At 34.4% G+C, this 15,008-nt stretch overlaps 1 protein-coding gene across 4 annotated transcripts in view; it reads right to left on the bottom strand.

The window, feature by feature from the left end:
- Positions 1-15,008, bottom strand: part of LIPI (lipase I) — a 115,997-nt gene that overhangs the window by 88,158 nt on the left and 12,831 nt on the right. For 2 of the 4 annotated variants that reach the window (XM_031665663.1, XM_031665665.1), the window contains exons 2-5: positions 9,268-9,318; positions 6,700-7,085; positions 3,679-3,787; positions 875-976 (exon numbers count right to left, since the gene is read on the bottom strand). In XM_031665663.1, the coding sequence (XP_031521523.1) occupies positions 875-976; positions 3,679-3,787; positions 6,700-7,085; positions 9,268-9,318 (648 nt within the window). Of the gene's footprint in view, positions 1-874; positions 977-3,678; positions 3,788-6,699; positions 7,090-9,267; positions 9,319-15,008 lie in introns of all 4 variants that reach the window. The other 2 variants (XM_031665664.1, XM_031665666.1) reach the window with 2 other exon arrangements.

Consider the following 15,008-nt stretch of genomic DNA (forward strand, 5'->3'; position numbering starts at 1 on the left):
TCTTAGTGTCACTGCCCTTGTCTCTATCTGAGCACCATATCCTCTCCTGATTCAGTTTATAAGAATAATATACTGGTTAAGTACATCATCTGGAATCAAAACATATGATTTCAAATTCTGACTCTGCCACTTACTGACCTTACAACCTTTATTCTGGCTTCCTCAAATGTAAAGGGAATGATAGTTGTTATCTATCTAATGGAAATTTAGTAGGATTCACTAATTAATTCATACAAGCACTCAAAACACTGCCTAATGTATAGGAAGTGCTCAATAAATATTAGTATCAACAAATTCAAATCAGGAAAGGCATGAGGACAGTCTGTTTCTTAAAAGTGTCTGTTCAATTGTACTCTGGCCAAAAATCCAATACCCTGTTAGAGATTTTCAGCTAAGATAATTTTAAAACAACAGAAAAATTATTTCCTTACATTTAAGGAAGAGTATTCTTTATTTTTGGCTGAAATGCTGTGTTCAGTTCTAGTTGATATATATCACAGCAAGAAAATAAGTGGGGAGAATGGTAACCTAAATACATCAGGAATGTTAAACATGGGGGAAAATGTGATCAAATCAATAAAATTGTCAACAGCATGAACAGAATGAACTCTTCGTTATTTATTTCAGTGTTTTAGGATGACACGACACATCTTGAAACCTGAAGGAGGCAAACTGAAGTCAAAGAGTGCCATTTGACAATGCAGGAAATCACTAACCCTAAGAAATATTACTTGGGAAATATTATCATTCCATAATTACAGATTTAAAATCATTTTATCCATGATGTTTTTTCTTCTTATGCTCTCCCCTTGCCCAGGGTCTACGTTTTCCTTTTCATTTTCAAATAATTAGGTAATAAATCCTGATTTGTTACCATTGGCGTTAGAATGGATGACATCCACAAACTTTGCATCGGTGTAATCCAATCTTCTATATGGTGGTTTTCTGGAGAACTTTGGCCCAGCAGGGTCAAGACCTGGAAAGCAAGAAAGAAACTATCAGTCTAATCAAGTCTACAGAGCTCCTTACATTGCATACTTCCATTATTACTACATTATAAACATAAAAAGCATTTATACTTTTAGTTTAAACCTATCCAAAAACATATCTAAAAACAAATGAAAGTGGATGAATAGCAGGTAACTTCATTATTTGAATAATAATACTAACCTTCAGAACTTTTCAGGTTAAGCCACAACAAAATATTGTAGGATTTTTTGGAGAATTTTTAAGTGAGACTGAATTAGGAGTAATACAGTAGTTTACATTTAATAATAACTACAACTATTTCTCCTGAAGGAAAAAAATAATGAATACCATCTGGTTCTCTCTTGAACTCTGTACCTTACTAGCTCACTCTGGATTTATCTGTAGACAGACCTGAAAAGCTTTTTCAGGTGCCAAATATAATTTGGGCTATGGGATAAACCATGTTATCTTACCCATTTCTCATAAGACTTTCTCACACACTCTTAAGAAAAGGAAAATATATTTTAAATTCCGTGGAGTGTGAATATTATTTCTGGGGTATCCTAATTTCTAAATAAAAATTCTAGGCTCATGAGTTTCTGGGAACTGTCAAAATCGGAGAGAAGATAAAATTCAGTTTCTTGAGAACATCTATACAATGAAGAAACAATCATCTTAAAAAGATATTTGAGGCCGGGCGTGGTGGCTCAAGCCTGTAATCCCAGCACTTTGGGAGGCGAGGCAGGCGGATCACGAGGTCAGGAGATGAGACCATCCTGGCTAACAGTGAAACCCGTCTCTATTAAGAAATACAAAAAACTAGCAGTGGTGAGCCTGTAGTCCCCAGCTACTGGGAGGCTGAGGCAGTCGTGAACCAGGGCGGGCTTGCAGTGAGCTGAGATCCGGCCTGCAGTCCAGCCTGGGTGTTGACAGGCAGAGACTCGTCTCAAAAAAGATATTTGAAAGTAAAATATAATGTTTTTCATTTCAAACACCTCTATTATCCCCATTTTATTTAACCCACTTGACTGAATGAGACAGAATCATCTATCTTCCTATAAATTATTCTGATGTAGAACTTCCATGTTTGGTGGCCTTTTAGTCCCTGATGATTGCCTGGTATTTGGGGCCATTCAAACTAGACTAATATGTGTAAACACAATTTAAGTACAAATTGAGCAAGTGTGGTTTTTGAAATAGAATGGGCTTTAAGCACTAGGGAACTTTGTATAAATAAATCCTGGCTAAACTGCTACTTCTTGACCCTCCTACATTCATTCAGTTAATTTGTTTTCACACATGTTTGTTAACATTAAAACTAATCAGAGTAAGGATATGCTTAAGGTTTGCAAAGGTAACTATCTCTATGTTATTCACCTCTCTCCTCCTTCTTTGAAACTTAACTAAAGACACTATTTTCTTTTATCAACACTTAAAGTTATTATAAGTCTTTTATGGCCATATATATGAATAATTGCTTTTTTTTTTTCAAAATAAAAAAGGTAAATTGGTTGAAAGGAATATTATCCTCCTATTCCTAAAATCACTACCACTCATAGAGGAAAGAATGAAAATCCATGTCAGCCTTATTAGATGACCGAGTTTTCTGGATGCAGTAACTTTGTTATAGAAATATGAAGGGGGACCCAGAGCCCCTCAAATTGGATACAACTCCTGATTCCTTTGTAGCATTCAAGTAAAAATTTTTAGAGAGTTGAAATGCATCAGTTTGTGATAACTAAGTAAATAGTTATATTCTTAGCTAATACATAAAGTATTTTTGTTCAATGGGTCACATTTACTTCTGTATTCTTAGGATAGTATGTCCTTAAAATTTAGCTGGGACTACAGAAATAGGTATTTTTCTCCCATTTCCATTTGGGTAACTTAAGCTCTGTTGAGAGCTTAACAAAACTTCAGAGTCTAACTAAAACAAAGCCAATATTTAAATATAACATAGAAAATAATAAATGTTTGTACATAATTTCTATTGAGTAATTATTGTACCCACTAAATTTTAAGTGGCTGGACACAGTGGCTCACGCCTGTAATCCAAGCACTTTGGAAGGCCGAGGTGGGCAGATTTCTTGAGGCCAGGAGATCGAGACCAGTCTGGCCAACATGGTGAAACACTGTCTCTATTAAGAAAAACAAAAATTAGCTGGTGTGGTAGCAGGTGCCTTTAATCCCAGCTACTCGGGAGGCTGAGGCAGGCGAATCACTTGAGCCCAGAAGGCAGAGGTTGCAGTGAGCCAAGATTGTACCACTGCACTCCAGCCTGGGCAACAGGGTGAGACTCTGTCTCAAAAAAAAAAAAAAAAAAGAAGGCTGGGCGCGGTGGCTCAAGCCTGTAATCCCAGCACTTTGGGAGGCCGAGACGGGTGGATCACGAGGTCAGGAGATCGAGACCATCCTGGCTAACACGGTGAAACCCCGTCTCTACTAAAAAACACAAAAAACTAGCCGGGCGAGGTGGTGGGTGCCTGTAGTCCCAGCTACTCGGGAGGCTGAGGCAGGAGAATGGCCTGAACCCGGGAGGCGGAGCTTGCAGTGAGCTGAGATCCGGCCACTGCACTCCAGCCTGGGCGACAGAGCGAGACTCCATCTCAAAAAAAAAAAAAAAAAAAAGGAAAAAGAAAAAAAATTAGCAAAGTAACTTCTGAGACTTAAAAGTATGCTAAAGCAATAATTTTATAAAAATAATTTTACCTGTTATTCTTCCAAGTTGACCATTAAATATCTTTCCAACAAATCCACTGATATGAGCCCCTAAGCTCATACCTATGAAATGAAAATTGTCAAGAGATGCACCATGCTTCTGCAATTAAAAAGGCAATATTACAGTATTCATTTCAAGTAATAACAAATCATGCCTCCCTCATATATCAACATTTTAAAATTCATTATTTTTTCTGGCTTAATTCATTTTGAGGATATAGGGAAAGAGACTTTACAATTTCAAAACAACTGTATCTTTGTTCAGTTTTTGCCTAAAATATTTGATTTTTCTTTATTCATTCTCAATATTAATTTTTTATTTTAAAATTGTATCATCTCATGCAGAACAGTATATGCAAAATACAATTAATTAGCAAAGTGTTTTATAATAATCAACATTACTAGGTGTTTACTTTCTGCTAGCTACCTCGATATGGGCCTTATAAAGTTCATATTTAATACTTCCAACTTCATTATGAGTTACTCATTTTTATCCTAATGCCTAAAACTGTCAGCAGCACCTATTAAATGCTAAATAAATAACATTGGATCAATTCCTATTTTATTAAGGAAACAGTGTCAGAGGTAACGACTTTCCCAAAGCCACATAGATTCATAAGACGAAAAGATAGATTCTGAATGTTTGTGTCTCCCTAAAATTCATATGTTGGAATTCTAATCCTCAAGGTGATGATATTTGGAGGTGAGGCCTTCTTGTGGGTTGGGAGAATTATGTCATGAATGTGGAACCCTCATGAAAGGGATTAGTGCCCAGATAGAAGAGACCTGAGGGATCTCCTTCGACTCTTCCACCATGTGAGGACACAGTGAAAAGGCATAATCTATGAACCAGGAACTGGGCCCTCACCAGACACTGAATCTGCTGATGCCTTCTTCTTGGATGTCTCAGACCCCGGAACTCTGAGAAATACATTTTTGTTGTTTATAAGCTACCTAGCCTATGGTATTTTGTTATAGCGGCCCAAATGGACTAAAACACAAGCCTAGGTCTCGCTCCAAAATTTATGGTAATTTGCTTTCTTGTTTTATCTGATCAGGTTGTGTCAAAAACCTTAGGAAGATTCACAAAAGTTGAATAAGGATTCTCACTTCAGAGATGATAAAATTAATTTCATGGATTTTAGGTGACTTCCCCTGATCACCAGCTAAGGAGTGATGCGTCCAATCTTCCAAGGCCGACCTCTGAATACCTCTTGGTCTCAGCTCCAGGAAGGGAACTAGGAGACTACATGAGAGTGTACTTTCACCACACTCTTCAGGAGCTAGTGTGAGACTTGTGGGCAGATCATGGTCCAGCCCACACAGTGACATGTCTGATGGCTTACAGAAAGATGTGGAGCACCTGCCACTAATGAAAAACTACACTCAGGCTTTCAAGGCACAAGGTTATGATTTCCTTCAGATCTCACAGCCATGCCCCAAAATAGGAGGGAGTATCTCTCAAGACTCCAGTGCTGCTGGTCGTTTAAATCTTCCTCTGTAATACGAAGCCTCTGTCAGCAAAGGCACTGTTAGAATTTTATCTAATATTACAAATTTTCCTAAATATTTCTATTTAACATTCCCATTCTCCACACTTTGAGGCACATATTTATTAGTTGAGAAAACACCAGTAACATCAGGAAAAATCAGTGATGTAATTAAGTCTGTTGGTGGGGATGGTTGAATCAATGATCTCCTCTGTCTGTCTACAGCAACGGTATTGTTTTGTCCAAATTTGGGGGTGTAAAAATAATAATGAAAGTTGATCTTACTCAACGATGACTCAATGTCACCCACTGATTAAGCACATATATATTAATTCAATATTCATATGAATATTTTGGTAACATTTTGTTATTCTATATTTACAAATAAGGAAATGCAGCACAGAGAGGCTATGTAATTGTTCAAAATTACAGATGATAAAAGATGGACATATACTTTGAACCCATCCAATCTGACCCCTGGCCACTACACATAACTGCTTCTTGGAAATGTTGTTATTTGTTCAGTTTTTAGCAGAGTCTGGAAAGTTCAGCACAACACAACTCAAGTTCAAATTTCAAGCCCAATAATGCCCCCAAACCAGATAGCACCCTTCCTTCTCTCAAGTACCCACGACTACCTACTTTCTTTTAGGATAGACATGGATCTCCCTAAGGGTTGACTTTGTAAACAAAAATCATTCACAATACAGATAACATAGAACTGGCCTGAACTTTATTTGATCCATTCAAATCCTGAGCAGACTCGAATGAATCTGAGGTCTGCCTCCAAAGGTGACAGAAGTATGCTACTTTTCGAAATGATTTTTTGCCCGTAATCCCACCAATTTGGGAGGCCAAGGTGGGCGGATTACCTGAGGTCAGGAGTTCGAGACCAGCCTGGCCAACATGGTGAAACCTTGTCTCTACTAAAAACACAAAAATTAGCTGGGCATTGTGGTGGGCACCTGTAATCCCAGCTACTCAGGAAAACCACTTGAACTTGGGAGGTGTAGGCTGCAGTGAGCCGAGATCGTGCCACTGCACTCCAGCTTGGGCGACAGAGTGAGACTGTCTCAAAAAAAAAAGAAAAAAAAAAAAGGATTTTTTCTTTACTTTTATCGATTCACACTTAATTATATGTCAATATTTTAGCCATATATTTTTAAAGATACTTTAAGAATGTAATAATTGTAAAGTTTATTTCCCCCACCCACATAGGATAACTATTTTATTCTGAGGTTGGTATAGGTAGAGTTAAAAGAAATCTCAGAAGATTTTTAAATAAAACATAATAACTACTAAATTTTAATATAATGTTTTAAAAATACCACAGGATATTTCTAGGTCTAGAATTATTCATTTAGACAGACAAAGAAAAGATGGCTGCATATATTAGTATATTAAACCAGTAATTGTTAATGCTTATGGGGAAAAGTATATCATTTATTATCACTTTGTGGTATTGAATGTAACACACTGTATATTGTATAGCATGTATAATACATAAAATTCCAAGACTTACCAAAAGATTTTTAATGTGCCCACTCAAACTCACAGCAACTTTTCTGGTGTTTTTAACCGCTCTATCATAAATAAAAGTTGTAGCACCTCGGTTCCAGTCAACTACAATTACATTCATATCTTCTTCATTCAGCAAAATGCTTACGAAGTTCTGAAGCCATGATGGGATGGAGCCCATTGGTCTGTATCCATGAATAAGCCAGACTGTTTTCTTTTGTGTGTTGAAATTAACATTAAGTGAGTTATTGTGTTCAAACAGTGGCTTAGCACAATTTAGGTTGTTCCTTGTATACATCATCAGAATTATCTCTATTCTTGGAATAAATAAATCTCTGAAGGAATCCTTTATACTTAGATGAGAGAATTCAAGGCATGGTCTTTCATTCTCTGAAATAAGAAAATATCAATCAAGTTAAGTACTGGAATAATATTTTATTCCTGTTGCTGTTGCAAAGAACAGAATTAAATGTGGAGTGTAGGGAAGACTTCATTTCATTAACCCTTTAACATAATTTACTGAGCAACTGCAATGTTTAAGGTAATGCATTAATTATCTAAAAAGATTTTCTGAACTAAAAGTAATGGAAAATACAAATGTGATTGGTTAAAAATTTAAGAAGAGATTTTTATCTGTACAAAATGTAACAATAATGGTGTGAGTGAAAACAGTAAGATTGTTAATAAAGTGCAATGGGTACTAATCAAAGTCGATAAATTGATCATAAACTTTAACAAAAGTTTTACAGAATAGTCCTTGTATAAAAGCATTAGAATAAAATATATTTAACCTAACTGGTCATCAATACAAAACAATAAAGTAATATTTTCCTCATAAAATTTAAAATATTTTAGAAAATTAAATAATAAATATTAATATAACATGAATGTTGAGATCATAAGTTGATACAACATTCCTTTGAAATTTTACATGTGTGTGTTTACTGTACACATAAACTTCACAAATCTTTTTCTTAATTTTCTTTCTAGGACTTACCATTTGTAATAAGTGTAAAGACATTAATCACTGGGTTATGTATAATGGGACAAAAATGTAAAACATCTTAAATCTCATCCTTATAGTATTTTCATCCATGTGTGCATTCTATCATTATTAACTATCTGTCTACATATTGCTCTATATACTTATCTATCTACCCTAGAAAGAACTAGGGCAGAAAATAAAATAACTAAACCAGATTTATAATAAGAGTCATTGCTAGACAATGAAATGATGACTGCCTTTTGTTTTCTTTTTCACAGATTTTTGTGATTCTATTTTTTTTTTCACAATAAGCAAATAATCCCCATAGTGTTTTTTTCCCAGATGATAGTATATGTTCGTACTGCTTCTAGCACTTTAATTTGATAAGAATATTTAGGAAATAATTTTTCAATCCATACCAAAAATTAACAAAAGTATTAGTGCACTTTATGCCAGTAATTCCACTTTAAAGAATCTAGCCCAGAAAAACTTAATACTGAGATAATATGCATTTCCTACAATAATTCTAGTTTTCAAGTATATTCACAATATTGTCACAATTGATTAGATGAAGAAAAATAAGGAAGGCAATGAAGGAGAAGCAAGACTTGCATTCCATTCCTATATTAACAGCTGAGAGATATTTGGAAAAATTATTTCATTTGTTGTAAATATCAGAGAATGAGGAAGAGAAATATATTGAAACACAATACAATATGAAAGCAAGCTACACTGTGCAAATTGTGTGGGAAATCTATACATCCACCTTCCCACCACCTGGAATTCTGACAAGAATTTAATACATATCAATACTAATCAATACATCCAAAGTACTGGTCCACTCCAAGCTAAAGTCAATTTTACCTGGCCCTAGAAAGAGTAATGAGGAATAAACCAGTAGGATCCTGGTGATAAATATAACAGAAATAAATCATCACCTAATACAATCAACAAAGATATCTATTATCTATTAACAGATACACAAGTATTTTTCATTAGAATGCAAGAAAAATTACATCTCAAAAACCGGAGCAGGAGTGAAAAATACAAAAATTAGCTGGGCATGGTGGTGCATGCCTGTAATCCCAGCTACTCGGGAGGCTGAGGCAGCAGAATCCATTGAACCAGGGAGGCGGAGGTTGCAGTGAGCCGAGATTGTGCCACTGCACTCCAGCCTGAGCAACAGAGTGAGATCCGTCTCAAAAAAAAAAAAAAAAAAAATTAAGAAAACAACAATAGGATCAGATGAAAAACACAGTAATGAAATATTTCAATTCAGAAAAAGTAAAAATGCAATTGCAAAATTAAAATCTGCATTATAAATGCTATAACAAACCATGGAAAGCTCTTCTTAGAGTAAGAACTGAAGAAAGAAAGATATTAAAATTATTAAGGGAAACACAGATAGAGGACAGGGTCTGCTTATTCAAATAAAAAATGATTGCTGTTTCCCTGAGGTGGGGGTGGTAATCATTTGAGGGTAAGAGAAAGTAGCAGCTACAACAACTAAGGAAATCATTGTATACAGGGATTTGCACATGGAAAAGGCTCACCATAATCTAGATAAAATTGGTAAATCAGACTCACCAAGAGACTTCCTAGAAACTGGTTTGGATTTCGATGAAAGAGAAAAATACCCTAAAAATATCAAGGCAGAAAATCCAAGTTACAAATTTCTATTTGTATGAAGGAATAAAGTTCTAATGACTTCATAATTCTCTTTTTTAAAATAAAACATGAGATAGATAAAAACATCATCAAGTGGAATGTTTTGTGCCCTAATAATTTTATACCTTTCCTAAAGTACACCACTCATAAAAAGCATAGTAAAGTCCCTGACATTGTCACTATTAAATAAATGTAGATTTATCAAAGACAAGATCCAGAGAAACTTTCGGTATACAAAGATTCAAAGTGAGTATGAAATAAAATTAGATATTGATTTTAAATTTATGAAACTGGGTAAAACATGAATGCGGTATCAAAAATCATTCTTGTACAGTATTTCCAAATTATACTGACAAGATGAGATGTAAGTTAAAAATACAGAGGAAGTAAGCTTGTTGCAAAAATCCATCAACTGAGGGATTTGCAAGATTATTATTTTTTGACTTTCATAGATACATAAGTAGGGGTTTAAAAAAGATATTAAAAACCTTAAATGTTAAATGCTGTGCTATGTAAAATAGTACACATAAATTTCTACACACTAGAAAATATTAAGTTATAGTAAACAGTACATATATATACATAAGAAGTGAAAATGGAAATATATAAAGCAGAATGAAACAAAATGATGATATTACACTAGAGAAAAGAATATATATGATATGTGAGCAGTTCTGTACCCTATTAAAAAGCAAAAAATAAAAATAAACATTTTTTTAAAAAGTAACAAGATATTTAAAGGAGGTACACAGGCAATTTTAAATAAATAGAGAACTAAATGTATTCTATATAAAATAAAAATAAAATAGGTTGGTGTGTTTTAGTGCAGTAATGGCACCAATTTACCACTCCTGAATCCTTCTCATTTCTCTTGGAAATTTTAGTTACATCATAAGTGGGGTGACTTGTTCCACTCCTTGATATGGACACAAATGTAGGGCTTGCCCTAGAAAATAGAACCTTAGGAAACTTAATGCAAGCAGAGGCTTAAAATCAGCTTGTGAATGTGGGTTTGGACATTCTAACCTCTGCTATCACCACAAAAGCATCCCTAGTCTGGCCTGTTAGAAAAGGAAAGACAGGTGTAATAGTGTAAAGTTCTCCAGTGTGCTAGGTTCTAGTCACCCCAGCTGACTGACAGTCATTCAATAGCCAGACATGAACTGAACCAGGAAAAACAGAGTTACCTAACCACCTCCCATATGACTCCACAAGTGTGAGTAATAGCTGCTTAACATCAAATCCCACTGAAGGTTAAGAGTTTTATTTTATTTTGGCATCACTGTGACATCATATAGTCGATTTCATCAGCAACATTAATATCAAGTAAAGAGAATAAAAACAAGTCATCAACTGATACAGTGGGTGCGGTGGCTAATGCTTATAATCCCACCACTTTGGGAGACCGAGCTGGGTGGGTCACCTGAGACCAGCCTGGCCAACATGGTAAAACCTCGTTTCTACTAAAAATACAAAAATTAGCTGGGTATGGCAGTGGGCGCCTATAATCCCAGTTACTTGGGAGGCTGAGGCAGGAGACTCGCTTGAACCTGGGAGGTGGAGGCTGCAGTAACCGAGATCACACCACTGCACTCCAGCCTGGGTAACAGAGCAAGACTCTGTCTCAAAACAAACAAACAAACAAACAACAACAACAAAACAGTTATCAAATGATACAAAAAAAGATAAACTAATGTATTGTCAAACTCTTGAACATTAAATTGATTCAATTCTGCTAGATTTAGGAATAGAAAGAAAAATAAAATTCTAGACAACAAAAACTTACAGGAATCCCTAATAATTATAAGTGGACTCTTCAGCAGAAACTTTGCAGGGCAGAAGGCAATGGAAATATATATTTTAAATGTTGAAAGAAAAACTATCAACCTAGAATTCCATATCCAACAAAATTATCCTTTAAAAATGAGGAAGAAATTAAAACATCCCAACATTCCCACACGAGCATAAGCTGGGAATTCCTTACCTCTAGACCCACTCTACATGAAATATTAATGCAAGTCCTTCACATTTAAATGAAAGTACACTAGACAAGTAACTAGAAGTCATACAAAAATACAAAAATACAAGGTTCTCTGGTAAAGACAAATATATGACAAATAAAAACAGTTTTGCTTTGTAACTTTACTTTTTATTTTCTACAAGACTTAAAAGACAAATGCATAAAAATAACTATGAATGCATGTTAATGTTAATGAGTACACGATATATAATGATGTAATCTGTGTCATCGGTAAAATTAAGTAGGGGAGGGTGGAACTGTAAAGAAGTAGAGAATTTTGTTATGGTATTGGAGTTAAGTCAGTATCAATTTAAAAAAGATAATGACTTTTGGCTATTATTTGTAATCCTCAATGTAATCAGAAAGAAAACATCTATAGAATATTTAAGAAAATGAGAAGAGAATCAAAACACGCTGCTACCAAAAAAAATCGATTAAACACGAAGAAAGGCAGTAGTGGAGGAAATGAGGGACAAAAAGCTTTAAGACATACAGAAAACTAATAAAAAAGTGGCAAAAACAAGTGCTTTGCTATCAGTGATAATTTTAAATGTAGGTAGACTAAACAACCCCCCCCAACTGAAAACATATTGGCAGAATGAATAAAAATCAGGATCAAACTATATATTATCTACGAGAGACTCAGTTTAGATTTAAAGACATATACATTGAAACTTAAAGAATGAAAAAAGATATTCAATGCAAAATGTAACTAAAAGCAAGCAGAAATGCTGCACTAATATCAAGCAAATTAACTAAGTTAAAATCTGTTACAAGAGACAAATACATTAAAATGCTGAATCAGTAAAAATTCTTAGAAGAAAACAAGGGTGAAACCTTCATATGTTGGATTTGGCAATGATTTCTTGAATGCTACAAGAACAGAACCACAGGTGACAACCAAAAAAAATGAGTAAATTGGACTTAATCAAAATTAAAACTTTTATGCATCAAAGGACATTATCAACAAAGTAAAAAGGCAACCCACTGAATGTGAGAAAATATTTATTAATCATATATCTGATATGGGATTAATTCCAGAATATTATAATGAACTTCTATAACTCAACAATGAAAACACAAACAACCCAATTAAAAATGGGCAAAGAACTTAAATAGACATATCATTGAAGATATCCAAAAGTTCCCTAAGCTTATGAAAAGCTCAATATCACTACCACTAATAACTGGGGAAACATAAATCAAACATATAATGAGATGCCACTTCCTACCTCTTATGATAACTTGCTAAAAATACACACACAAAAAAAGTGGAAAATAACAACTGTTGGTAAAGATGTACAGAAATTGGAACCATTGTGCATTGTTGATGGGAATATAAAATGGCGTAGCTGCTGTGGAAAATGGTATGGTGGCTCCTCTAAAATTGAAAATAAAATTACCATATTATCCAGCAATTCCACTTCTGTATATACACCCAAAAGAACTGAAAACAGTAACTGGAAAAGATATTTGTATACCCATGTTTATAGAAGCATTATTTGAAATAGCTAAAAGGTGGAAGCCACACAAGTATCCATCAACAGGTGAATGAATAAACAAAACCTGGTAGATATCTAGAATGGAATATTGTTCAGCTTTGAAAAGGTGAAATTGACACATACTACAATAAGAATAACTTTGAAGACATTATGTCAAGTGCAAATAAACTGGATATAAAAGGACAAATACCATATAATTCAATTTAAATGAGATACTGAGAGCAGTCAAATTTATAGAGAAAGAAAGTAGGACTGTGGTTGCTCTGGGCTGAGGGAAAAGGGGAAATGAGGAATCATTTAATAGGCATAGAGTTGATGGCTACAGAATTTGAGTTTGAAAAGTTAAAAAATTCTGGCGATGGGTGATGATCATGGTTGCATGACAGTGTGCATGCAGTTAATGCCACTAACCTATAAACTTTAAAATGGCTAAAATAATAATTTTTTCTCTGTGTTTGACCACAATTGAAAGAAAACAAAACAAAACATTCAGAATCCAATTTCTGTCATTACAGATATCTCATCCCCTCATCCCAGATTTGCCTTACTGCTGTAAACAACGAGAACAGTGGATAAAATATATGCGAACAAAATTAGACACTGGACAACAAAAAACATAGAATTGTGATTGCTGAAAGGGAAGCAATTTATTTGAACCCTATAAACTCATAACATTCTGCTTGGAGGTTGTTTCCAGACTGCTGCGTAAAAAGGGCTCAGTTAATCAGAGTATAGCAGTCTTGTCAAGTTGGGGAGAAACATCAGAGTCTGGGAAGTCTGAGACAACTAGAATTTGAAAGGCAAAGTGCCAGAGAGGAAGGAACCAGGCAGAAGAAAAGCTCTGAAATCTGCATGGGGTCGCTTATATCTGGATGTTACTGGATCCATATGTTGCTGGATATGATCCTTTGCATACGGGATAGAACCACAAAGAGCTGAAAGCTGAACAATTTTCGAGGTTACATTAGACTAGGAGAGATTGAAGTTCCAACTAGGCAAAGTAGGAAGACCTTAATAAACAGTAGGAACATTCAGCAGAATCCCTAGAATGGTCAGACTTTAGTTTAAATGGCACTAAACCAGGTCTAGAATAAAAGAGAATGTAGAGCCATCCTCCTCCTCTCATTCTCCAAGCTCTGCTTGCTTTCATTCAGCCTCATCCTCCGACAAAGGACAGGCTATGTATATAATATTTAAGGAAAATGTTAACAATCTTGGGATAGGCAAAGGACTCTAATATAAGATACACAGTAAGCATGAAACAGAAAAAAGTGATAAATTGGAGTTTTACATAATAATACGTATCTTCTAAAAGGACATTGTTAAGAATATGAATATGCAGAGTTGTGTATCTGAAAAACACTTGTATCTCAACTAACATGTATATGTATTATAAGAAAATTCAATGTTTCAATTGGCAAAATAGTTAAAGACATTTTACAAAAGATGGCATAATGTCTAAGAAGCTGAAGAAATGATACTTAACATCACTAGTCATCAAAACAACGTGATTTAAAACCAAAATAATCTACCACTACATATCCAGGAGAATGACTAACATTAAAAACTGACAAAACCAACTAGGATGTAAAACAACTGAAACCATTGTACATTGCTGGGGAAAATGACAAAATGATACAATTATTGTTAATTTCTTATAATGTTCTATGCACTTACATGATCCCAAAAATTAACTTGCGGATGTTAACGCATGAGAAATAAAAACGTGTCCTTACTACATTTACAAGTTCATAGTGTTTTTTTGTTTTGTTTTGTTTTGTTTTTATATAACGACACTAAATTGTAAAAAAAAAAAAAAAAAAAAAAAGTCAATCAAGAAGTACAAGACGTATACGGGTAATTAAATTGTAATAAATTAATACTACCCAGCAATAAAAAGAAATAAACTTCTTATGCATGCAAAAACTTGGATGAATCACAAAAGCATTATGCTGAGCAAAAGACTCCAGAAACAAAAAAGCACATATTTTAAATTTTCATGTATATGAAATTCTACAAAAGAAATATTTAATATAGTGTCATAAAGAAGGTCTGGGTTATATAGAACCAGAGGTGTGGAAGGGATTAATTGCAAAAAGCTAAATTTTAAGGGTGCAGGAAATGTTTTATATCTTGAC

This window comes from Papio anubis, chromosome 4 (genome assembly GCF_008728515.1).
Source record: "Papio anubis isolate 15944 chromosome 4, Panubis1.0, whole genome shotgun sequence".
Classification (NCBI taxonomy): domain Eukaryota; kingdom Metazoa; phylum Chordata; class Mammalia; order Primates; family Cercopithecidae; genus Papio; species Papio anubis.